This window comes from Rhipicephalus microplus, chromosome 4 (assembly GCF_043290135.1).
Source record: "Rhipicephalus microplus isolate Deutch F79 chromosome 4, USDA_Rmic, whole genome shotgun sequence".
In the NCBI taxonomy this organism is placed as follows: domain Eukaryota; kingdom Metazoa; phylum Arthropoda; class Arachnida; order Ixodida; family Ixodidae; genus Rhipicephalus; species Rhipicephalus microplus.
Window position 1 is genome coordinate 80,613,594 of NC_134703.1, and position 27,156 is coordinate 80,640,749.

At 45.6% G+C, this 27,156-nt stretch overlaps 1 protein-coding gene and 1 long non-coding RNA gene across 4 annotated transcripts in view; one reads left to right on the forward strand and one right to left on the reverse strand.

Annotated features, from left to right (window-relative positions):
- The first annotated feature begins 5 nt into the window (after window positions 1–5).
- LOC119172131 (uncharacterized) lies at window positions 6–25,114 on the forward strand. Its single transcript, XR_012894930.1, has 4 exons — window positions 6–72; window positions 6,645–6,702; window positions 18,354–22,792; window positions 24,994–25,114. It is a non-coding gene; the product is annotated as an uncharacterized LOC119172131 (long non-coding RNA).
- Window positions 19,277–27,156, reverse strand: part of LOC119172127 (facilitated trehalose transporter Tret1) — a 50,560-nt gene continuing 42,680 nt past the window's right edge. For all 3 annotated transcript variants that reach the window (XM_037423133.2, XM_075893076.1, XM_037423131.2), the window contains exons 2-3: window positions 25,008–25,250; window positions 19,277–22,767 (exon numbers count right to left, since the gene is read on the reverse strand). In XM_037423133.2, coding sequence (XP_037279030.1) covers window positions 21,575–22,767; window positions 25,008–25,250 — 1,436 coding nt within the window. In that variant the 3' untranslated portion in view covers window positions 19,277–21,574. The remainder of the gene's footprint in view (window positions 22,768–25,007; window positions 25,251–27,156) is intronic.

Consider the following 27,156-nt stretch of genomic DNA (forward strand, 5'->3'; position numbering starts at 1 on the left):
ATGCGTCTTCGCTGAAGGCGCGTCGAACTACCTGAGCTGTCTTGACCGGATGGGGATGTGGTGGTGAGTGTAGTAAGCATCCACATTTATTCGAAAGCGTTTCTAGCTGTGAAATAAGCTCGCGTAGTTATCCGGGTTGCTTGCCTTAGTGCCAGAAAGACTCGCAGGTGACTCGAATGTGACTTTCGTTTTGTCATTTGTATTTATTTAAGAAAATTACCAGCGGACGTCATCGGCGTGCTTCGCAAGCCCACAGAAAATGGAAGATACATTACAATTCTGTATACAGTTGGCACCTTGCTTTTAACTAGGGCATTGTGATGAAAACTAAAGTCTTAAAGTGTTATATGCACATGATGAATATTGTCAAAGTTTAAATTGTCGTATGAAATGTGGACATTAGTACTTTGAATAGTACGTAGCATTCAATTCTTGTATAACTTGTAGTCGAATAGAACTTCACATGTACGCGGCACATCCTCCTCAAAGGTGTATCTACACAAGCTTGCACCAATGGAAGCGCACTCCAATATGGCGTCATGAGTAGGACGACCAGGGGCCCTGTCTTCGGAGAACATTTTCGAGTGAATGAGTGGAACTATTTTGTAGCCGTAGATGCGACCGGCTATCAAGCTGGTGGCCTGAATGATGAGTCGAAATTAGTGATTAACCTCAATAAAGGAACGAATCTTTGAGGCTGGATTTGTTATTACTTTCACGTTACACATACCGCAGAAATGCCCTTTGAAACTGAACAATCCGTACCTATTATATTTTGCACAAAATAGTAAGTTGTTCAACAATGTGCGTAGAAACATTCAATTCTAGAATTGTAAGCGAAAAACTTTCGAGCAATGTCTTGTAATTTCATATGGAAACGATGGTACTCGCCATTCAAGAATTATAGGTTTGAGATAATACGTCATAGTCGAGTGAACACCTGTACCCGCAGTACGCCAACTTTGCGGGCGCAGTTCAGACGATCAACAGATGTGCGGACATACATCATGGTTCAAGTGCGTTCACTTCAGGAAACGGTGATTTATCTTTACCCTTTAAGCTACAACAAAGCCAGTACACGAATCCTCTCGCCAGGTGTAAATTCCTGGAAAGTCCTTCCTGCATTGTCGACATCGCCGATGTCACCGAAGAGGGGTACAGCGACGCGCCATTTGTTTCGCTTGTCGCTTTAACATCTTTCTCGAAGCGAAGTACCTGACAAGAGATGGAGCCATTCTACTTTGTAAAGGTGGATGGCCTGCTGAGCTGACGGGAAGCGTATACTCCACAAGCTTTCTGCTTCTCGGGTGTTCTCATAAAGAGTGGTCGACACATACTGGTCACGCACGACGATGACGACGATGTGGCCAGACGTGACTTACGTGGGGAAGCACGTACAAATGACCTACCGGTAGCGCCATCAGTGGTGTAGCGGTGCTGGGCTGCTGACCCAAGGGACACGAAATCGAGTCCCGGCCGTGGCGTCCAAACTTCGATTGAGGTGAAACGCTGAACGCTCGTCTATTTAAATTTAGGTGTGCGTTAGGAAACCGCAGGTGATCAGAGTTTCCGGAGGTTTCCCCTGCGGCGTTTTTAATAACGATATCGTGTTTTTTGAGCCGGCAAACCTGAATAATGGTTATGAAGGTGTGCTACTCCACTCAAATTTTCTGCGGGGTCTCCGAGATCGGCCTAGCGTTGACCTTTTTAAGGTCAATTGATCACGTCATGTAGAGATACCATCGTGAAGTTATGATAACGTTGCCTGACGTTATCACTTATTACGAGAAAGTGACGCGGTTTTATTTGCGGACGAATGCCGCCAATGAAGGAAGTGTAGCATTTACAGTTCTGCTGCAAGAAATAACCCGAGTAAAGAGTAGTATGCATACTACCAATAAAATTTCATTTATACTTAGCGCTGTTTGAACTTATTTGACTCCTACAATTCTACGGTCAGTGAATGCCGGAACGACTGTAAGAGGACCTCACTTATTAGCATGCGGCACACGCATTTATTTGTAGACGAGCAAGAGAGCGACATTTATTAAGAGTTAAAAGCGGAGATGTTGGCCTGAATAAATTTTCTGGCCGGCTACTCAGAGTTGGGTACGAAAAAGGGGTGGTAAATAAAGTAGAGAGACAGGGTTGTCGATGATGAGGATGAAGTCGATGATAGATCGCAACATTGAATGCCCCAAAGTTGTTTGCAGTCTCTTTTTGAGTTCTGTCTCACGGAAAAATCTGATTCGAAGATATGAAAACATTGCGCTGATCACGTGTGGGTTCAGAAAAAAAAATAATTTCGATACTCGTTGCTTGACAGTATGTAATAAAATGTGGCCACTGATTTTCTTTGTATATGCTATATTACGGAGAGACGCTCAAGATACCTAGAGGGTACACCACCACCACCACCCCCAGCAACACTAATAATAATAATAATAATAATAATAATAATAATAATAATAATAATAATAATAATAATAATAATAATAATAATAATAATAATAATAATAATAATAATAATAATAATAATAATAATAATAATAATAATAATAATAATAATATCGTGGATTATACTTCCCAAAGCCACGATATGATTATGAAAGATGCCGCAGTGGATGGCTCTTGAAATGTTGACCATCTGGTGTTTTTTAATGGGCATTGATATCGCACAGTACAAGGACCTCTGCCCTTTCGCCTAAATCGGAATGCGACTGCCGCGGCCGAGATCAAACCCACGACTTTCCAGTCTGCAGCCGAGCACCATAGTCATTGATCTACCGTAGTGGACTGCGATGAAATAAATAAATAAATAAATAAATAAATAAATAAATAAATAAATAAATAAATAAATATTCTGGTGGTGCTACGCAATTTCGATGCAATACTTACTGTCATAATATTGTTGCATCTTTTGCTTCTCTGTTCATTTCTTTTTCCCCGTTATATTCTTTTTCTTCTTCGTTCTTCTGCAGCCTGTAGATTCTTGCTTGCATCCAATATAGTACTACGTCTGTAGTCATGTCACATGCTTCCTCATCCTATGCTTTTTCACGGGCATGTGAAATATTCCGAAATAAACAAGCAAACTATACCGCACATTGCTGTTGCACGCATGGGTCATATGTGTTAGTGTGCCGTTATGGTTTCACTTGAGTACGTTGGCATTTGACAGAGAGAGAGGTAAACAAGAGAAAAATGGCGGAAAGGTTAGCAAGTTTAACAATCTGGTTATCTACTCCGCAATGTGGGTGGTGATAAGCGCAGGGATTGTGAACACGTGATTGCCATTGGCTCTGCCTCACGGTGTTCCGCCTTCGCAGGCGGGCGTGGCAGTAGCTTGCGAAAAATATCGCCCTCACCACACCCACCCCTCTCCACAATATGTTAGAAAAAAAAAAGGTTGGCGAAGTGGCGGCCTTATTTCCATGCCCGAAAGTCAATAATGTTCGCCTCAACGTCTTGCCTTGTGAAAAATGTGCAAACGGTGAATAATTGATAGCGGGTTTATAAAATGTATATATACAGTTAGAGGAATCGCCGTAGCTGCTGCATGGGCATCATAAACACACCGAAGCGTTTACCTTTGTTTCATACAACAGGGAGCATGAGCGAGAAGTTTCACTTAAGCGCAGCCAGTAAATAAGCTGAAGTAGTGAAATTCATGTAAATGTCTTTGATTTGTCAAAAGTGAGCTAGGTGTGTAGAATTCTACACTGTAGATTGCACCAACTTTCCCTGTGAAGGTGTACATCGGCGCCCATAGTTCATGCATTGAAATCGGTCTGAAAAAAAAGTAAAAAAGAAAAAAAAATGTATGTATATTATTGCGTAATCTCATTGTTACTTAGAGACGAATGCTCCGACAGGCTGCCCCTTGGCAACCAAGATGTTCAGGCCATGGCAGTGGCGGTGTTCTTGCTGTTGTCTTGCAATGTAGCGTCAGAACGATTGAAGATGATGCACATTGGTTATCAGCATTCGGAACTGGATTCCCCTTTACTGTGAGGCACAGTATGTCGGGCAGACGGGGGCCGATTGCTGCAAGGGTGATAACAAGCACCGTTGGGCTTCAAGTCCCAAAGCCACGTATGATTGTGAGAGACACCATATAGGAGTACTTCAGAAATTTAGACCAACTGAGATTCCTTGACGCAAACTTTAATCTATTGATATGTGGGGTTTAACATACCAAAACCACCATATGATCATGAGAGACGCCTAATTAGAGGGCTCCAGAAATTTTGACCACCTGGGATTCTTTAACGTGCACCCAAATCTGAGCACACGGGCCTACAGCTTTTCTGCCTCCATCGGAAATGCAACCCCCGCAGTCGGGATTCGATCCCGCGACCGGCGGGTCAGCAGCCGAGTATCCTAGCCACTAGACCACCGCGGCAGGGCGCACATCTAAATCTAAGCACATTGGTTTCTAGCATGCTGCCTCCAACAAAATGCCTCTGCCGCTGCTGGGATTCAATAGCGTGACCTTCGGGTTAGCAGACAAGCACCCGCAACGACTACACCAACAAGGCGAATGTGACTGTAATATTAATCGGACATTTTTAGAGCATATCGAACGCGCACAATAGGTGGCTTACCAAAGTTATCAAAAATAGTGAGATTGCGCACAATTTTTTTACCATACCATCATTAGAAAGAGCATGATAGACTAACTGGATTATTGATATATTGTTATACATATTTTTTCACGGGGCATTTTACCGACGTCTATAGCAGTCGTCAAACTTAATGGAGCACAGCACCGAAGCGCACACGTGAGTGCCTTATCTGTTGTCCGTCATCGTCGAAGATTGCGAGATCTGTGAAATCACCATCAATCTCCGTTAATCGGCCTTAATGAAATCACCACGTGCCACAGGGAAAAGACCCCTCCCAAATTTCACAAATGGCCGCCGCAAGCCTGTGCTTGCGGCGGCCATGTTAGTACCGCACAATTCTTAATCTCACCGGCCCAACTAACTTTGTTCCCTACAACTTCTCTTTCAATCGCTCGGTGCGTCGTTCTCAATTTAGGCAGAACCGTTTTTTAAGTGCATAGCTTCTGATATGTAGGTAACCACCAGCAAGATGCACCTGCTATATACCCTTCTCTTGAAGTATAGTAGTCAGCTACTGCGGGAAGCGAAGGCCCAAAATAAACATTTCTGAGTGGGGTAACTAAACTGACTTCACAGCCACGATATGCGAGCTTACCGGCCCGTTCGTTCTTCCCCACGGATGCGAAGCACACTGTTCATTGCATCTAGAATCAGTCCAAAATGCGGCATTGACGTCCCTGTACACGGCTAGTTATCTTTTCGTCCACCTTCCTTTCTTGAAAGTTAAATTGCAATTACTTCTAATAACATGCCTTAAACTTTCCCTAGCACTATTGTCTGTTAGCTAGCACCAACAAATTTGGGCAGAGTAATTGCCGGATTTGCTTTGGTTGGGTGAGCGGTGACGCGACTGGTTTCTATTTGCATAGAAGGGTAAATGTAATACGAGCGTGTTAATAAAAACAGAGAGATACAAGGACAACTAAGAACCTGTGCGCAAAACCTAACAAAGCCTAAACAAGGACAAAGGCACAGAGAAAGATAAGTGCGCACCACCAACTGAAAGGTTATTCAGTAATCCGTGACACACACACGGATAAAAACGAAAAAAAAAGACGATCGATAAAAAACCACAGCATATCCCTAGAATTAATGATGATGAGTGGATGAAGCATTCGTCAATCCGTCTATGCGCCCATCCGTGTGCGAGTTCATCCTTACGTGCGCCAGTTCGTGTGTGTGTCTGTCTGTCTGTCCGTGCATCCATGCATCCATCTAGTGAACACTTGAAGTACCGCCATCTCGCTTCTTCTTATCATATATTCACCATATACAAATACCTCCATCCAGCTGACAATGCAAAGACTAAACAAGAGTATGTGCCACATTTCTGCTGTCAGCGCTTTGTTAACACCGAAAGCGTGACAACGACGCCGTCCTACGTTTTTCGTAACATGTGGACATACGGATATGCGCCCCTCGTATGCGAGTAAGTGCCACAGGTAACGGACAACGGGGGACGCACAAGCTACGCCACAAGAAGCTTCGCCCCTAAATATATGTAACTGTTTAGAAATATTTATTCTCACAGAAGACGTCAATAACTTTGAACAGAACATTTTATTTTTAGACATACAATAACTATGATGACAAAACAGGCTTAATTTACACGAACATGGATATGAGATGACGTGAAAGAACATGCACATTCGATGTTGCTATGTATTCGATAGAAGTGCTTAATGATTTACAGTACTTGTACTTGTGTTTAGAAAAAAAAATGTTTAACGATTTCGAGTAGTTCGAACTCAACTATGGGAGAGCACTGAGCTGTACGTGTGTTTAGAAAAAGTTATTAACAATTCAGAGCACTATAGGTACTCTACTATGGGGGAGCTGAAAGCCGTCCCTAAGAGAAATAGACAAGAAACACCTGTGTGTTTAAAAAAAGTGGTGAACAATTTAGAGCACTATAGGTACTCTACTATGAGAGAGCTTAAAGCCGACCCGGGAACCAATTGTGATCTATTACACTTTAGAAGTCAGAGATTTAACAGAGCATGCATTGCTTTGCAGAACATATCGCCAACGACATGTGCCGCTTTCCAAGAACGCAAGCTGCTTATCGGACCGGGTAAGTGATAGTGTGCTCAGACAAGTAAACTGATCTCGCGTTGTGCTTGCAGTGGTCATCTTTATGCTTATCTATTACAGTTTTGCTGCCATACTGACCTTTTAACTCAAATTGTCTGGTGATTTGGGCCGAATAAGCTTTCAGTTAGCAGTACGCACTGGTTCCTGTCTGCGTATGCCTCCTTTTTTTTTTTGCTAATGCGCTTACATGTTTAGTTTGATGAATGACAGGCTCACACAATTAGCCAATTTGATGGGTGGGTAAGTTATTTTGCTGAGCAGTTAGCTGGTCGACTTGCGCAGCAAGCTGTGCGTTTGAAGTGTTGAGTTCACCAAGGAGCTGCTTTTAGTGCGATTAATTCAAGGCGTCATGCATAGCGATGGCGCATTCATGACTCATGGTTTCTGAACGCCACATAAACACGCTCCACCCACTCTTAACCTTCCAGTTACTGCTCTGTCATGCTTCGCATCTGCTGTAATTGGTCGTTTGAAGTACTTCTTTAGTACTTCAAGTGACCTGCACCTAGGCCAAAGCGTTGTTTCATTCTTAGACTGTTACGCGTACGTTGAATGGTTATTGAAATATCATAATTCAATATAGTTTAGTTTACGTTATGTACTTTAGTTTTCGGTGTACTGATTTTCAATCCTATCCTTCTGGTTTCCGTGTGTAATTCCACAATCATTATGTGTAATTCATATCCCGAGTTCCTTAGCAAGGCAACATCGAATCGCATATGATTTCCTAACCATGTGGTAAATGATGACCGATTGGAAGGAATTCAGCCCATAGTGGAGGCGTAAATGTTGTAGGCCCGTGTGCTCAGATTTGGGGGCACGTTAAAGAACCCCAGGTGGTTGAAATTTCCGGAGCCCTGCACTACGGCGTCTCTCGTAATCATATGGTGGTTTTGGGACGTTAAACAACACATACCGATCAATCAATCAATCAATTAAATTCAGCCCATCATATTTAGCCGGGCTGGTGGGAGGACGCGTTCTCGCTATGCAAAGTCAACACATGCCGTGGCACTGACCCATGATGAAGACGATGGTCGTCGACCTGCCACCAGTTACGAAGACTGCCAGGGCGGCCATCATCGGCTGGTTGACTCAGCCTGTTCGCCGTTCTTGCCACCGCTATTTTGGACCGTCGATCTTTTTAAAGCTTGTAGTGAGCCACACAGTTACCCATCGGTAATGCTTAACTGTGCCCTGACGGCTCGCTCGGCACCCAGTTCGAGTTTGTGTCATTTTGTTACACACGCTAGCTTTTCTGAAAATTACGAAATATCAGTGAACCTGTACCGCAAGTGAGCCGCACCCTCTCACATCGATAAAACCTGGCACGCTTCCACGTGTGAAATGCAGCTGTAACACTTCGATGGCCTTATTATAGTATTACCTGAGCTTTTCCGTCCCTAAACCACCTTATGATTACGAGGAACCCTGTAGTGGAAGACTCTGTAAATTTCGACCATCTGACGTTGTTTATCATGCGCTGACATTACACAGTTCGCGGGCCTTAACCATTTCACCTGCATCAAAATGCGAGCACCGTGGCCGATATAGAACCCGCGACCTTTGAGTGAGCAGCCGAACACTATAGCCATGGTTCACCAAGGCCCCTGTTACAAGCTGCACCGATTACCTCATTAAGTGCACTTGTTACACGCTGCTAAACCGAAAATTACAGAATTAACTAAGCATCTAATGACTTAGCCAGATACGGTTACTTTTTGTGAGCTGCAATCACATATGGTGGCTATTTACTCGTCGTACAAGCACAGTGTGTCAATCACCATTAAGCTCAGCATGACGGATTTTATCTCGATCGAGATGGTTGGACCGCAAACGGACTCGAACGTGACACCTATGTCTTCCTGTGACAGCTGTATGTTTAAATCACTGCAAACCGGGCCCCGCGCAACGGGTTGGGAGTCTTCCAGGAAGAGTAAGCTCTGAAGGCGACTGTATGTCACTGGCTAATTTTCTGAGTATTCATTTAATCCTGTGCTGCTTACCTGAAATGAAATGCCGACCGCATACATGGACATAATGCGGATGGTTGACGTCCTTGCCCTTGATGCGAGAAAGTCAGCGACGGCGACGCGTTCTCGACAGTTCTTCAGTGATGCTGTACACTGCGCCATTGCTTTCGGCAAGCAGTAGAGCCCGGCTCCGAGGCTTCATGTTCGTTTTCTGTGCTGTAGACATGAATCTCGCACTGCAGTAGATCATCGCATACGTCGTAACTGTTACTAAACCCGCACTGCGGAAATATAACAGACCTGACACAGGTACCGAAGGCCGGCGAAATGGCAGTGGGTCACTGCAGTTGTTGCCATCTACGTCATACAGCCCGGCTGTGACGTCTGGGAAAACGATGCATTGAAGCTTGCGTTATCTTACACCTGAGCCCCGAATGCAGTAGCAACATCTGTCATATATCTTATTGATATGAACCTTAGTTCAGTACAAATAGTTTCGCGTGCAATCCATGCTAGGCCTAGTTGGTTGTTCACAAGAACCTGCAGTATACTTAACGCGATGCAGAGGCAACGACATTTCAGTTGTTAGTATCTGTGCCCAGTGCCCCTGTGCTGTGCGCTGTGTCTGCCTCGTCATTTTTTGTCATTCTTCCTTCGTCATCGTTCTGCACTCGCCAAGTGCTGCTAATTTAGAATACCGCGAACCAATAAGCCCGCATGTGTACTGTTGCAAACGTTAGATTGCTTTCTTTTTATTTTATGCAGATTAGGGAAGGTGGCACATACTTTGACTAAAATAGCCTGTCGGTATTGCGTGCAAACTGAATCTCAGCTGTTATACTTGAAGTTGGCACGGATTCTTTTTTTTTTCAAATATACAAGAAATGATAACTTATTGGTGCTTTAGCTATTTTGCGCGAAGCAAAGACGAAGCAAGCTATGAAAAAAAACGAGCCATAGTATAAACAAACCGTTTGTTCGCACTCTTTTGTTGATACTCCTTGTCACGCGCCCATGTTTGTCTCGCTCAAAGTGGCTAAAAGAACAATTCGTCCCAATTAACCCGGCTAGGAGTTTCTCTTAGTGTCCTATTGAAACGATAGATACGTGAACAGGTGCAATCGATTGTTCTCGTTTCCGTTTTACCAAGGAATCAGAGACCTCGCCATAGTGTCTTTCACATTGCTTTTCGGGCCCATCACACTCTTGGGCCTTGTGTATCCCAATTCTGCATGCACTTTTGAGATATTGCTGAAACAACTAATAATAAATGATCTAGCACTGCTAGCTTCTTGAGCACGCGATATGAAATTATGTGTACAGTCGTCATTCAGCTTAACACGATCGCTCCGATACATGACCTGGACGAATTTGATTGATGTCAGCCGCGAAGATCCGGGCGCTGTGTCTAAGTTAACACCTCAGTATGCGAACCTACGCGGTGCTAACGTCATCAAAGCTGTTTCAAGATACTCTGCGGCGTGTTCTGTTAAGATTGCTGACGACTATATATATATATATATATATATATATATATATATATATATATATATATATATATATATATATATATATATATATATATATATATATATATATATATATATATATATATATATATATATATATATATTGAAAAAGGGTTTATTGACGACTGTTGCGACGGTGGTCCTACGAAGAAACACGATCGTGCAAGAGCAACGGTCAAGCAGATGCCGGCGATGATCAGCACGAGCCGAGCGAGCCAAGCCCAGCACCCAGTACCCAAGCGGTGGCGATGTTGCTTGCCAACGACGCTCTTTCTTCTTCACAATTTGCCCCCGCCGAAAAAGAGCCATCCTGGCGACCTAAGAGTCTGGAGGCAGAGGGCTATAATATGGCTTAAGGCGGGCGACGTGGACGACGTCACGTCCACGCCGGCGCATGTCGTCAGATGGGGAAAGTGGCTCGATGAGAAAATTCACCGGCGAGGTTTGCTCCAAAACGCGGTATGGGCCCTCGTACTTTGGAACGAGTTTTGAGGAAATGCCGGGGGTTTGGTAAGGAACAGCCAGCCATACAAGTGATCTCGGGGAATAGCTGGGGCTTTGGGAAGAGTCGACGTTGTTTTCTTTCTGGCGCTGTTGTTCTCGAGACGTAAAGGTGCGTGCGAGTTCACGGCACTCTTCCGCATTTCGGGCAGCTTCGGACACAGATGGGCATTCGGATGCGTCAGGACGGTATGGAAGGAGAGTATCGATGGTGTGGGATGGTTCGCGTCCATAAAGAAGAAAGAAAGGTGAAAATCCAGTGGTAGACTGTGCCGCGGTGTTATATGCGAACGTAATGAATGGAAGAATGCGATCCCAGTTAGTATGATCGGATGTCACATACATGGCGAGCATATCGCCAAGGGTGCGGTTAAATCTTTTCGTGAGCCCGTTAGTCTGCGGGTGGTATGCTGTGGTCTTGCGATGAACAACATGGCATTCAGAAAGCAGAGACGTGACGACTTCTGATAGGAAGGCTCGACCTCGATCGCTTAGTAGTTCTCGAGGTGCACCATGTCGTAATATGAAGCGATGAAGGATGAAGGATGCTACGTCCCGCGCAGTGGCACTTGGAAGGGCGGCGGTCTTAGCGTAGCGTGTTAAATGGTCCACAGCGACTATAATCCACCGATTTTCATCTGATGTTGTCGGTAGAGGGCCATAGATATCAATTCCGATCCGATCGAAAGGTTTGGCAGGGCACGGAAGCGGTTGAAGCGCACCGGACGAGTGGAAAGGCGGTGATTTGCGACGTTGACAGTCAGGACAGCCCATAACAAATTTTCGAACGAAATTATACATTCCGCGCCAGTAGAAGCGATGGCGAATGCGTTCGTAAGTTTTGAAAACTCCGGCATGACCACATTGGGGATCGTCGTGAAAGGAGGCGCAGATTTGTGATCGCAAGCTGCGCGGGACAACCAAGAGCCACTTACGACCTTCGGGGGCGTAGTTGCGTCGGTGTAGTAGCCGATCACGAATGGCGAAATGAGCAGCTTGACGTCGGAGAGATCGTGGTACCGCAGTGGTTGACGATCCAGAAAGACAGTTAAAAAGGGAAGCGATCCACGGGTCTTTGTGTTGTTCACTGGTAAAGGAGTCGAGGTCGAGAGATGCGATGGAGATACCAGTGGTTCCGCAGGCCGAGTCGGGAGGTAAAGGCGAACGCGACAGGGCGTCGGCGTCAGAATGCTTGCGTCCGCTGCGATAGATGACACGAATGTCGTACTCCTGGATTTGCAGTGCCCACCGAGCTAGGCGGCCAGAAGGGTCTTTCAATGTGGCGAGCCAACAAAGTGCATGGTGGTCCGTTACCAGGTCGAATGGGCGACCGTACAAATAAGGGCGGAACTTGCGAAGCGCCCACACTAGCGCCAAGCACTCTTTTTCAGTGACGCTGTAATTGGCCTCAGCTTTAGTAAGTGTGCGACTCGCATAAGCGACGACGTATTCGGAGTAGCCCGGCTTGCGTTGGGTGAGGACGGCGCCTAGACCAACCCCACTAGCGTCTGTGTGAACTTCCGTTGCAGCTGTTGTGTCGAAATGCCGAAGAATTGGAGGAGATGTTAGCAGACTACGGAGCGTGGTAAACGCGACGTCGCAGTCAGAAGACCAGGATGAAAGGTCTGCATCACCGCGTAGGAGGTTGGTCAGTGGTGACATGATCGATGCAAAATTTCGCACGAAGCGCCGGAAGTACGAACATAGTCCGACAAAACTGCGTAATTCTTTCAGTGTAGTAGGTTTCGGGAACTCAGCGACTGCTCGCAGTTTTGCAGGGTCGGGTCGAACACCATGCTTGGAGACGATGTGCCCTAAGATGGACAGCTCTCGCGCGGCGAAGCGGCACTTTTTAAGGTTCAGTTGGAGCCCAGCGTTGGTTAAACACGTCAGAACCAGTTGGAGCCGAAGCAGATGCGTAGGAAAATCGGGAGAGAAAACGACAATGTCGTCGAGGTAGCATAGACACACAGACCACTTCAGTCCACGCAGTGTGTTGTCCATGAGCCGTTCAAACGTGGCAGGAGCATTACAAAGACCAAATGGCATTACGTTAAATTCGTACAGGCCATCTGGTGTAATGAACGCAGTTTTCTGGCGATCAGCTTCTGCCATAGGAACCTGCCAGTATCCAGATCGTAAGTCTAAGGAGGAGAAGAATTCGGCTCCTTGTAGGCTGTCAAGGGCGTCGTCTATGCGCGGTAATGGATAGACGTCTTTCCGCGTCACCTTATTTAATCGCCGGTAGTCGACGCAAAATCGAATCGATCCATCTTTTTTTCGAACTAGAATGACAGGAGATGCCCAAGGACTGTGCGATGGTCGAATAACGCGACGGCGTAGCATCTCTTCGACCTGGTCGTTGATGACGTGACGTTCTGCAGCAGAGACACGGTACGGTCTTTGACGCAATGGCTGGTGCGAACCGGTGTCAATGTAGTGGTGAACTGCGGAAGTCCGACCCAATTGCGGCTGAGAAACGTCAAATGAATTCGCGAAGTGCTGGAGGAGATTAAGAAGCTTGGCGCGTTCATGCGCACTTAAGGTGTCGGCGATGGAACTCGAGAAGGTGTCACTCGATGAGCACTCCAGTGGGGAAAAGGCATGAAGTTCGGTCGAGGTGCTACTGCACGATTCGTCTGGCATGCTAAGGAATAAAGAGGAATCGAGGTACTCCACTCGACCGAGACATTCGCCGGCAAGTAGCGTAAGCGGTGCAGAAAGGGGGTTGTGAACGAAAATATTGCTTCGGCCCGCAGTGACGTCGAGTGTAGCGAAAGGCAAGGAAACGGCTCTGCGGCTCATGAAAATGTCGGAAGGTGTAAACATTACTGTAGCATCGTTATAGTCATCGCAGCAAACCGGGACAACGGCAAGAGAGGCTGGCGGAATTTCAGTGTCCTCACGCACGACAAGTTTTGGCGACCGCTCAAGGGTTTCATGCAAAGGTTCGTCACACAGGTGCGAAAATTGAACTTCAGCGCGTGCGCAGTCGATGATGACATGATGATTTGACAGAAAGTCCCACCCGAGGATAACGTCATGCGAGCACACCGAAAGGACGATGAACTCGACAACGTACATAGAGCCTTGGATGAATATGCGGGCCGTACAGGTGCCAAGAGGTCGAACTTGTTGTGCGCTAGCTGTACGAAGCGATAGTCCAGAGAGCGGCGTGGTCACTTTGCGTAGGGAGCGGCAGAGCTGGGCGGCTATAACAGAAACGGCAGCACCTGTGTCGACGAGGGCAAAGGTAGAAACACCATCGACAGATATAGCGACGACGTTAGCTGGTGAAGTGCGAGGACTTGAGCATTTTGATGACGGCGCAGTTCTTGCCTCTGGAACTGCGGCGTTCAGTTTTCCCGGTTGGAGGAAGCGGGTCTAGGACGCATTGGGGACAGTGATCGCCTGCGAGGAGATGGGGAGCGGGGAGAGTGAGTTTGAGGCTGGTGTGACCGAGACTCAGGAAAGTTAGTGTATCCATACTGCGGTGAGGGATAGGGAGCAGGTATGTGCATGGGCTGTGGGTCATACGGTAACGGCCGAGTAGCGTCGTGGAGTGGTTGGGAGCGACGGCGACAATATCGTGCCACGTGTCCTGGAGTACCGCAGGCGTAGCAGATCGGTCGATTGTCAGGAGTGCGCCAGGAATTGCTGACTCGTGGTGCGGCCCAAGGTGTCGAAAATGGGGCGGAGTGGGGAGCGACTGAAGACATGGGTGGCAAATGCTGCTGGAGGGGTCTGCTACGTACCACCTGGGCATACGTGAGAGGCGCGGCCACGGGCTGCATAGCCGGCGCATGGGCAACAGGCATGGCCACAGGCTGCTGGTGGGCAGCGACGGGAACAGCCTGAGCTACCTCTTCGGCAATAACGTCGCGGAGTGGTGAGGGCAGACGAGAGGACGGCGGCTGCTGCGTGAAGGGAATCAACGACAGTTGCCGAGCTACTTCTTCACGCACAAAGTCTTTAATCTCTTGCAGGGTTGGTGAGTGGTCGGGAACAGAAGTGAGACTGGAGAGCGAGTCGGCGTGTGAGGAAAATGGCCGAGTCAGGGCGCGCTGCTTGTTCAACTCGTCGAAACTTTGACACAAAGTGACAAGTTCCGCAACGGTGGCAGGATTACGGGCCAGGAGCAGCTGATATGCACCGTCATTTATCCCTTTGAGGATGTGTTGAATCTTCTCCGACTCGGGCATGGTGGTGGTCACACGGTTGCAAAGACCAATAATGTCTTCGATGTAGCTTGTGAAAGATTCCGTTGGCTTTTGTGCGCGAGTCCGCAAGCGTTCTTCGGCTCTGGACTTGCGGACTGCGGGTCGGCCAAAAACTTCAGCAAACAAGGTTTTAAAGATGGACCACGTCGTGATGTCGTTTATGTGGTTGTTATACCCCATTTCGGCCACGTCAGTGAGGTAAAAGATGACGTAAGTCAATTTGTCCGCGTCATCCCACTTGTTGTTTGCGCTCACCAGTTCATAGTTAGTGAACCAGTCTTCCACGTCGGTCTCATCAGCTCCGCTAAAGACCTTGGGCTCTCGCAAACGAAGAACGCCGGGGTTGCTGGGGGATGGAGTGGAAGAGTCAGGTTGCGCGTTGTTGGTAGCCATGATGGGAGGTAGCGTTCGGTTGCGCAGCTCCAGGTTCAGGCGACGGCGAATGGCAGCACCCAGGTTCAGGCGACGGGGAATGTCAGCACCTTCCACCAATTGAAAAAGGGTTTATTGACGACTGTTGCGACGGTGGTCCTACGAAGAAACACGATCATGCAAGAGCAACGGTCAAGCAGATGCCGGCGATGATCAGCACGAGCCGAGCGAGCCAAGCCCAGCACCCAGTACCCAAGCGGTGGCGATGTTGCTTGCCAACGACGCTCTTTCTTCTTCACAATATATATATATATATATATATATATATATATATATATATATATATATATATATATATATATATATTAACATCAGTAAACATTGTCGAGAAGTACAACACACATTTGCTTTATGTACATGTGGTTGGTGTGACTTTCTGGTGGTACCTATTATCCGTTTTATACATATTGCACAATGCAGTGTAATTCGCAAGTGTTGAATATTAAGCAAGTTGATTCGCCGTACTTGAACTGGTATAACACATTATGGTAAAGAATAAATGGCCGAGCAGACCTACACAAGAGCACTAACACTATGTTCTCTTGTGCCAGTCTGCTCCGCAGCTTCTTTACCGTAATGAGCCATATCAGTTGAACAACGCTGTGGAAGCTATGAAAGAAGCTCGGCCAGAAAGATGCGTCAGTACGCGCGTCTAGCGCTTAGCTTTCGTCGTTGTGAACGCAAGGTATATATAGACTGGTAGCGAGAGCTCCATAGAAGCCCATACGTGCAGAAAATGGCTGCTGATTAGCTGCTCATGGTGCTTGGCGCCATCTCTGTGAAGAGAGAACACTTCCGGCGAAACAAAAAATAAAGTGAATGTGACGCACTAGCTCTGAAACAAGTGACGTAATTTTGTGTGCACTAGCGCAAAATTAAATATCAAATTACTTTTCATAGGCCCCTGATCGTTGAGGAGTCACGCTAAGGCGATCGCTGGTGGGTCATCCACGAGTGCGCTTCAAGTAAACGCTAGCTAATCTAATACAAACTCATGACTAAAGGGTGATGTTTAAGTGTACTACTGTTCAGTTTGCTTCGGTTTTACAAGGAAACTTATTGCTCGAACGTTTATTCGCCGTTCGTGGCATCTTCCGCCGATGGATTAAGGCAGCCAACAGCATAGCGACGTATAAATGTGATATCTGCAGCGTGGCTTATTTGTTTCACACATACGCAGGTTCTTTAGCAAGCACGATGCTTGTGATCTTCTGTTATAACAGGAAGAAATGACGCCTAGTCATGCCAAAATGATGACATTTTAGTTTTATTGAATGGTCACAATTACTAAAATTTATTGCACTGCACAAAATGGTGAGGAGAGCAAAAAAAAATTGTGGACACTCCCTGCTGTTAATTTTTGTTCTTCTTTATTGCATTATGCTCTGATAAATTATCACTATATACGTATGCGAATGAAGACGTGTGAATTTTACCGTGATAGATAACTAGGCAATTTGCTCACCGATAACTCGAATAGTAGGCACTGCGTGCCGACGAAGGACACCGGGCTGCGAGCATATTGATGGATGGAAGTCCAGCGAGCAGTGAATCCCAAACCATCGTCCTTGTTTCGCATCTATAAGACGTGGGTCACCGGGCATACGTTTGTTGCTACTGCATCCTCGCACGTGGCACATCGTTTCCGCAGCTACCGACGAGAACACTCAGCTTTAGATGTGATCCGCATTGTTCCGCTACCCGCTGGACATTGCACGCACTGAAGACGTTTACCAACAATAAAATTCACCTAACAGTTTCTTTCATGCATAACAAAGAACGCAAGGTAGCGCCCAACACTAAAACAAGTGAGGGCGTGTGTGTTCGTGGACGAATGTTACAAGCGAGACTTGCCACGTATACCAACGTAGTGCAAGGGCTGCACTGAGTAATAATAGCATGGGCAGAGGGCGTTAGAAAAAAAACGTTTTTTAATAATAAAAACCAACATAAATTATTTGTTCATCACACCGGCATAATATTGTTGCGGAAAATAAATCACACTTGTAAAACCAATTGATTGCTTCCGCATTGAATGAAACTCGGTTTTTCACTATTAGTGTTTGTTTCCTCCGCACATGATCGTGCTTTAATCGCAGCTCCCGTAACTCCCCATGCTGATGCCACTGGCAATGGCTTCTGAATCGCTTTTCACCCGAGCTTTCGCGACCTATTTATATAGGCCTTGGTTAACGGTGCTTCTAGCGGAGCACGAGCTCACACGTGGGCTGCAAATGAAATGCCAAAAGCGAAAACAAACAGTGGCCTAGAATACAAGACGAGAACGGTGGTAAAATCATTGGGCTATTATTTGTTACGAACTCACTAGCCTCCGCGTTTCACCTGGTGTGTGAACCAGGGTGTATAAGCTTCCGAACAGCTCTCCTAATCCGTAACGCCGCTCCCGAAAGCTTAAGACTCCCATTTATACGCGGCGAGGAACACATTATGATACTTAGGCTAGAAATGGCCTAAGTGGAGCCCTACCGACCCACATAGGTTCTTTGTGAATGTTATCTATAACTTCAGAGCTTCTACCCTTCAGCGCTTTCGTGCTCATTATCCTCAACAAAGAAGCCCATGTGGTCGAAATTTCCGGAGCCCCCCACTACGGCGTTTTTCATGATCATATGGTAGGTTAGGAAAGTTGAACCACAACAATCAATACTATGTAATAATAATAATAATAATAATAATAATAATAATAATAATAATAATAATAATAATAATAATAATAATAATAATAATAATAATAATAATAATAATAATAATAATAATAATAATAATAATAATAATAATAATAATAATAATAATAATAATAATAATAATAATAATAACTTGTCTTTTTTTCTTTTCTACCTCATTCCCTTATCTAACGCCGAGTAGCAGGTAGAAAAATTGATTCAGGCTGACGTCTGCGCTTTTCTCTCATATTAAACCTCTTTCTCTCTCCTTCTCTCTCTCTCTCTCTCTCAGTGCACCCAACCTACCGGCGAAACCCACGACTCTCCTTTCCAGCTGCGGAAGCAAAGTTCCTTGTGCTGCACAATTTGAACACCACGTACCGCAGCCACGTACAAGGGCAAAGACGGATCGGTGCGCAAACAGCTGCACGTCGGCCTACCCTGCATTGGCGTGTCGAGCCGCGTAGATCGCGTGGCCTGGTCCATAACGGTAGAAAACACCTCAATCACTGCGACAATTTCAAACCTGATTTCACACACTTCTTGCTGGGTTTTCACATTTGTCACATGCATTGATTCATTGTATCACATTATTAGCAGGGCCTAGTACCACTTAAGTGGGGATACCTGTCCTTTCACAATCCTTTCTGGTGAACCTCCCTGCCTTCTCCCTTTCTGTTTGCTTCGTTCTTTGAATTTGACCGAAGACAGTGCTGCTTTTTGTACGTCAGCACCCGACTTTCACAGGGCATTCTTATTGCCAATACAGCAATACTACGCCGAATGCTGCACGCTTGATCGAGTAACCACTCCAGCAGCTGGGCTAGGTTCTACAGCATAGTTCGAACCGGGCAGCCAAATTGAACTGTAATGAAATCGAAGTCGTCAACCTCATTGACTCTGTGTACCGGTACCGACCTAGGTGTAGCCACCTGATTACATTCTTTTTTCTCAGTACCTCAATAATGTCCTCACTCACTCACTCACTCACTCACTCACTCACTCACTCACTCACTCACTCACTCACTCACTCACTCACTCACTCACTCACTGCTCTTCCTCTTTGCTCTCATTCCCGCCCTTGTGAGGTAGCGTCAGAGGTTCGTCTTGTGAGTTGCCTGTGAGATGAGACCTTCAGGGACAACTCTTCGCAGTAACGTATTAGTGCGAAAAGAAAGTAGGACGATAAAGCGAAGAAATAAGTGAAGCCGGGAATATAAAAATACGCCTTTCTTTATATGATGACAAGCGTAAACAAGACACGTACACAAAAAGTGACAACCTTTCAGATGTGCCCCCTTAATACCAAAATATTATTGCTAGGGGATGGTTGGCTAAGTAGCTGCGGTGCTGGCCAAGCCATTCCACGATGACTCTGAGTAACATTCCAAGTTGTACTGCAGGGATTGAGTGTTCAGTTCTCCACATTATTCAGTACGTTCATGCGAGTTAAAAAAGTTGTCTAAAATGAATTAAAAGTACAGTAACATGAAATGAAATGCTTAAGTCATCCGCTAAGATCGCATCATTTTCTCAATTTAAGTTACAGCTTATTGAAAACGTGCAACACGACGAATTTGTACTATCGGTAGTGTCACATACAGGTAACTATGCACATGGGAAATTCAAAATAATACAGTCATCAATTGTTTTCAACGTAATCTAGTACACAGAGACTGGGCTTTCTGAAAAAAAAAAAGGTGCCCACTAATTATATATTTGAGTTTTCTGGCCACATATTACATTTATGGGTCGAAGCTATGTTTGAATACTGTAAATGCTGAACCTAAGGACAGTTAGCCTAAAAAAAGAAAAGCAGAAGGCCGAGAGTGGAACATAAGAATCCGGCCTGTACACAGTGCATAAAATTACAACACGAAACAAAAAAAAAAAAACTTCAACAAAACAGTATGGGCATCGTGATATATCATACATTGCTCTTGCAGAACACTTTCACACACTTTCCTTGCTGCATACATGTTGGTCTCAAAAGAAAATAGATCACACAAGCACACATTCTACATGCATAGTTAGCCGATCACTAATGTCACAAAGGGATATGTTACACAAACTGAAGTCTTTACAAAATGCACTCGATTCTAACGTGCTCTGGGGGAAGCAGAGGGCACGTAAAATGCATATCTTTTCCCACATAAAAGTAGCATTATCCTCAGGTACACAATTCATAAGGACAAAGGCCTTTTATCACTTGGCTTTATCGAAGCTAGTTTACATAGTAAATGCTGTTGGGGGAAAAATAAATGCGTATACAAAAGCGCAGTTGTTACTATTACTATATTGTTCACGTCGTGACCTGTACGAGCCGTTTTAAACGACACACAGCTGAATAACCCCTAGGTGTTTGAACCACATCTGTTCATCAACATTCATCACGCATACAACGCATATCTCCTATCATTACTATTACTACATTGTTTACGTCATGCCTTGTAGGAGTAGTTTTCAATGACACACAGCTGAATAACCCATACGTGTTTAAACCACATCTCTCCATTAGCATTCATCACACACACAACGCATATCTCCTATTATTACTATTACTGTATTGCTTACGTCATGACCTGTACGGGTCGTTTTCAAGGACACAGAGCTGAATAACCCATAGGTGGTAAAGCCACATCCCCTCATCAAAATCCATGACGCATACAACGATTATCTCCTATCACTTATGATTGAGCAATCGGAAACCCTACAGAACACAAAGGACATCCTATTACCATATTCACACGACATGCAGAGACCGTAGTTTATCTTTAGGGCATGATCTCGGAGTGTAAGAAGCTTGGGTACTTGAATGTTGTTGGACGAACATAACTCAGAAAGTTCACGAAGAAATGGATCCCACAAACGAAGGAAGAGTAGTCGTTATTGTATCCTTGGTACAGTTGTACTTTGCTTTATGGCACCATACACAGTGAGGGGCATGAATTTATGGCACCATACACAGTAGTGAGGGGCATGAATTAAATAAATAAATAAAGCTTTGCGTTCCCGAGGCGCCTTTAATGCGCCTGGTTCCGCTTTTACGGTAATCAGCGTTGTGACAAAATTACGATATAGTTACGAGACACACCATAGTGGGCGAGTATTGACTTATTTCGATCAGCTGGGGTTCTTTAACGTGTATCTTTTTGTAAGCACACGCGTGTTCTCTGCATTTCGCTAGCATCAAAATGCAGCCAATGTGACCGAAAACCCAGCCCACGCCATAGAGCTTAGCAGCGTGATACGAGGACTTTTCGAGGTGAATCTGTTTCGGTAACGTCGTTCATGGCATCTAAAGAAGAAACAGCAACAACAGTTTTACTAATGAGTGACTGAGCAGTGCAATGTGCTCATAGAAAATGTACCCTCAACTGAGGGGGTAAAGTTCAGAAAAAGAAAATCTCGGCATATTTGGCACCTCTACAGAACTTGCTGTTGTGCGCCAGGTGCGCAGGAATGGCACCTTGGATGTCTATTCCACGACGAATTGAAGTGCTTCAAGCATTTCTATTTCATGTTCATTTCGACGTTTTTGTCCATAGTGTCGAGGGAGGCCGATGAGTCGCTCTTGCCGAATATGAGCTCTATTTCTTCTAGGCTTTTGCCCTTAGTTTCAGGCACAACAAATATAAATAAAACAAGTGCGACGGCGAGAAGCCCCGCAAACATCCAGTAAGTGCCCGCCGCTGTCATGAGCAACACCAAGTCGTCGTAGCATTTGGTGACCAGGAAGGCTAGCGCAAACAGAAACGCCGTGCAGAAGCCCGTGGCAAAGCCTCTGGCCCTGAGCGGAATCATTTCCCCCAGCAGCACCCACGGCAGCGGTCCAAGTCCAGTGGCATACGACATGAAATAGATGGCTATAGCTACGAGAGGCAACCAGCCGAAGGAGTCCAGAAACTCTTCCCCTCGAGTGGCTTTCAGGTGGAAGGAAATGCCCAGAAGGGTAAGGCTAGCAATGCATCCTACCGAAGAGACAATGAGAAGCAGTTTGCGCCCCAACCGGTCGGCCAGCACAGTGGCGACGAAGAGCACGACCACTTGAATGGCACCCACGATAATCGTGCAGTCGTCAGCGGAAATGGACGTTCCGGCGTCCTCGAATATATCCTGCGCGTAGAAGAGGATGACGCAGACAGCAGACGCCTGCTGCATGAACATGGGCAGAAGTGTGCAGAAGAACGGCTTGTAGATGTACGGCATGGTTACGTCCCTCAGTGCGAAAGGCTGCATATTGGCAAGGTTCGCGTCCAGCGCGCTCAGTTCTTCGGCAATCTTGGGACCCTGGTAGAAGTGCAGCGATGCTATGGCAGCCTCGCGGCGTCCCTTTTGAAGCAGCCAGCGTGGTGATTCGTGCACCCAGAAGAGCGCCAGAGCCATGATGACGCTCGGCGTGAAGCAGAAGGCAGCCAGCCAGCGATAGGAGAGGTACTTTCCCAGGAAAAATGTGAGCAGGATGCCGACGCAGAGGATCGCGTTGGCGAGGGTGTTGAGAAGGCCACGTATGCTGGAGGGGCTGATTTCGGAGATGAAGACGGCCACGGTGAGAGCGGTGATGCCCATGGCGATGCCGGTCAATACACGACCCGCGAAAAGCAACGCGGTGGACGGCGCGAACACGATGCACAACCAGCCAGCCATGAACCAGGCAGCGGCGGCGAAGAGCGAGCCACGTCGACCGACCAGGTTCACCAGCTGGCCTGCGCAGACAGGTAAAAGACCAAGGTGAGTTTCAACAACCCCGTCACCCGAAAGTGCGAGAAATAGATCTACGCGCGAAAATGTTTGACCAAGCATTTTCTTAATTGTTCATTATAAGATGACAATGTACCTGATATGTTTTAGCAAAACAACCATATTACCGTCCAAGCACGATGATGGATGGATGGATGAAAAACTTTTATTGGGGTCCTGAAGGATTCCACCCCCGTTTTATAGGGGTAGGATGTTTTCAATAAAAATATGCATGACGCTCAAACATTAACTTTTTCTTATGATGCTCTGCATGTGGTGCTGGGTTAAAACATGCAAAATTTTGCGAACAAAATATTTAAACCACATTGGAATATTTATTCTTTATAGAGTGATATTGAGCAAGTTCCTGTAAGAATAAACATGGTGGCTGCCATACCGGTAAATGCTTTGTGCGTAGTCAATTTTTTACGCTATTCATCTTCTTTTCTGTAGCCAAGTTCTCACCCCTTATTTATATGAGCGCTTTATTTTAGTTCTCATGCTTTATTTATGAAAATAACCGTCTACACTATAGCTGATTATTATTTTACTTTGTATAACCACTTCATCTAGGCATCTGAAAACGCCGTTTCCAGATGCGCATTGCATGTAGTACATGCAATGCACAGCACCAGCGTATGCTTAGAGAACATGAATGGTCAAATGTGACTTGGTAACCATGATAGAGCTATCATTGATAAGATTACGAACATATTTAAGTGGAAGTGAGCGAAGAAATTGTCCCTTGATAAGCCCATCTAAAACATTCGAATGATTGATTGATATGTGGGGTTTAACCTCCCAAAACCACCATTTGATTATGAGAGACGCCGTAGTGGAGGGCTCCGGAAATTTAGACCACCTGGGGTTCTTTAACGTGCACCCAAATCTGAGCACACGGGCCTACAACATTTCCGCCTCCATCGGAAACGCAGCCGCCGCAACCGGGATTCGATCCTGCGACCTTCGGGTCAGCAGATGAGTACCTTAGCCACTAGACCACCGTGGTGGGGCGAAAGGTGCCACTGTGCAGAAAGAAAATAGTGAAATATAGTAAGGGCTGCAGTATGCAGAGCTTCCACTAAAGATGTGTAAACCAGAATGTTGCATGTTGGAATCAAATCGGCCACACACGTAGAATTTAGAAAGAGGTGATAGAAGAGGACGTCCTGCTCAATTTTGATCAGAAATATTTGGCCGTGGAGACTAGTTTACCTGCAAATGCAAGAAAACGAAATCAACTTTTACACCAACACGTGTTATGCTGGGGTGCACCAAAATATTAGTGACGTATTTCCGTTACGGAAATACGCCATTCTTACAGTTAGGTGTTAAAGGTTGCAATGTGCAGATAAGCAGATTCAGTACAAATTCAGCGTGAGTTCTTGGCCACTATTGCTGAACTGTTGTATGCTTATCCTAAACTTTCTTGGAAAATGTATTATACACGTGCCAAATATATTAAATGGTCACGAGGTGAAATAGAAATAGTTGTAGAACATTTCTGGCATCTTAAAGACAAATAATAAGTTCTGCAGCCCACACGCACAAATCTATTTCCAGGAATTGAGCCATGGAAGAAAGCCTAAAGGTTTTTAATCTGAGCCTGGAAATAAAAATTGGCTGAGCAAGCCCATGAGGCGGCGAGGAGACAGGGCCTCCGGTCGTCCTCGCGGGTGGCTCAGGCCCAGGCTCCGAGTTTTTAATAAAGTTGTTGCCATAATCAGGTTGAACTCTTGCAAACCTAGTAATCGCGAATTTAAGGTTTGTCTGGCTTGGTTTCGCTAAGACTATGCACGCAGTGTTACCTTTGACAGATCACATGATGCCGCCACGGAAAACCTCCAGGCGAGTGCAGCTTCGACACCTCTGCGCAAGGGTATCACGTATAGCGTGAAGTCGCACTTGCCACGCTAGCGCTCCGACAGTTCATGGTGATTGCGACGCCACGAATCACCTTGGGTAACATATCGTACAAGTAGTTTCGCTCAACAACAAATTTTTTTCTTTCGACTTCACAGTAGAGAGTCGTCTTTTAAGGAATCTAGGAAGTATAGGACATATGATGCAGGGAACATCAGATAGTTGGCTATTTCACATTGCACTCTATTATACAGGAGAGTTTTGGAATAGCTTAGCATTTGATTAGTGTTTTTAACGCTAAATTATTACACTTGATCGGCACAATGTAGGTAGGGGAACTCACCACCGGCGAGTCCACCGAACACGGCTCCCAGGGTGACGAGAGAGCCGAACCAGCCGCTGTCGGAAGACGAGAACGGGATGCTCTTGCGTATGTCCGGCAACGCGGGCGAAGAGTAGGTGCACGCGAAGCCAAAGGACATCGAGGCCATGTACGCCGTCGCCGCGGTCAGGTAGAGCCGTCTCCTGGCGTCCTTCTCCGTGCCGAAGCAGGCGGGTGGTAGCTCGACATCGCAACTGTCAGGAACTGCGCAATTAAAGCAAAAGAAAAAAAAACGTCCTTGAATGTTCCGACGATGGGAAGATGCTTGGCACCACTTTACAGCAGGGTGTTTGTTTAGTTGGTGCCCTTACGTATCTTTCTTTCTCTGTGTCTCCTCATCTACAACCCGTGCATGTTTGCCAACCATATATAAGTATAGGCTAGCCGGCAGAACATTGATATGTTCTGTTTTATTTTAACTTGTTTTGCTGCGGAAAGGTTGAGGTTTATATTACCGGTGTTACTGCATTTCTACAAGTTCTGCAAAAAAGAAAAAAAAGAGGTTTCCCAAAGTAAGAAATGAACAACTAAAAACATATTGCACTGAAACAAGTAAAGATAGCTTGGCAATGTACAGTGGACTCACCGGAGTCCTAATTGCAATTCAGCGTCCACATGCACGCAGTTATAGTTCTGCGTACATATAAGCACTAAAACATCATTCAGTATCAGCAACGAAAAGCATGTTCACTTCTTTATCTTTCTTTCTTCTTTTATCTCTTTTCGTTCACTTTCTTTTTTCCTTTCTTTCTTTCTTTCCTACTCTTTCCTTTCTTTCTTTGTTTTGTTTTCTCTTTCTGTCTTCCTTTTTTCCTTTTTTCTTTCTTTAACTGCTCTGATGAGCAATAGGTGAGACAATTAAAGCAGTAGGACATCACACATCACAGCAAGATTTGAACCAGTGTTCAATTTTTCAGCACCAAGGACACTTACAGCGAGGCACACATGTGCAAAATGTGAGAAAACAATTTACGGAAAACAACTGACATTCGTCCCTTTTCTGTTTCAACTACATTTTTTGTCCTATCTGCTGTTCAAGCGTACGTTTAAATGTTTTATAATTTAGGTGTATTCATCTTCTCAGACAAATATACAGTTTCCATACAAAGTGTACATGTATATATATGTATGCAAGTGGCCCTTGTGTACTGGCCGCCCCTATCCGGGAGCAACGTGAGACATTATAGGTTGGAGTAAGCGCTTGCAGCATTGTTAGTGTGCTTCCGACTAATTGAAGCAAAGAAAACCCCATTGCATTTTTTTGCAAGCCTTACCACAAACAAGGGCTAAGGACGCCTATTAAAGAGCAGTTGACAAGACGTGCTTCAAACCAAGGTGACATATGATCCGCCTCGAGGTAACACGGGGTCTGTAAGTTCCGAGGCTGTGATAAATAATTACGAGTACGCAGAGATAATTCATAGAGACACCATGTGTAACAGTGCACCCGAAGATATTCGAGGTGCCCTTGACAGCGTAACGGTCGAGCGATGGCGCCACCGCGTGAGATATTGTGAAACGCGACGAACTAGGCCGCAAGTAAATGCAGTATCGTTGCTAAGGCGACGATGTCTGGCATTGACATTGGGCGAGTTAGGACAAAGATCTACGCGATAACAGCAGCATAGGACAAGGAGCCTTTCCGCAGTAAGATCATTTTGCAGGAAGCGCTGAAGTCATACCACAAGAAGCCAGACATTTCTGACGGACTTTTCATCAGTGCCTTCAGACATCTTCGCTGTGCACCGTCTGCATGTCCAGCAGAGTTCACTCTTAGCTGCAAACGGAAGTGGGCGTTTGCAGCTAAGAGTTGCTCATCGTGTTAAAAAAATTTCTTGGACGAGTGACTTTATGCTTATGCATAATGTAGCAGCAAAAACAACAAATCATGAGTCGTTTTTTTTCTCCTACATTCCTCCCACCGCCGATTTCATCTATACGTTGAAGATTAATTTCACCAATTGACTGAACTTCACCAATCGATTTGGTTGATCGGCGTTTACTTTCAGTCGCCAGCATTTGCTAGTCTCTTGGTGAGCTAGGCATGCTGAGCTAAATAGGCAACTAAATTGCCGGACTCTTCTCTGACATTTGATTGATTGATTGACAT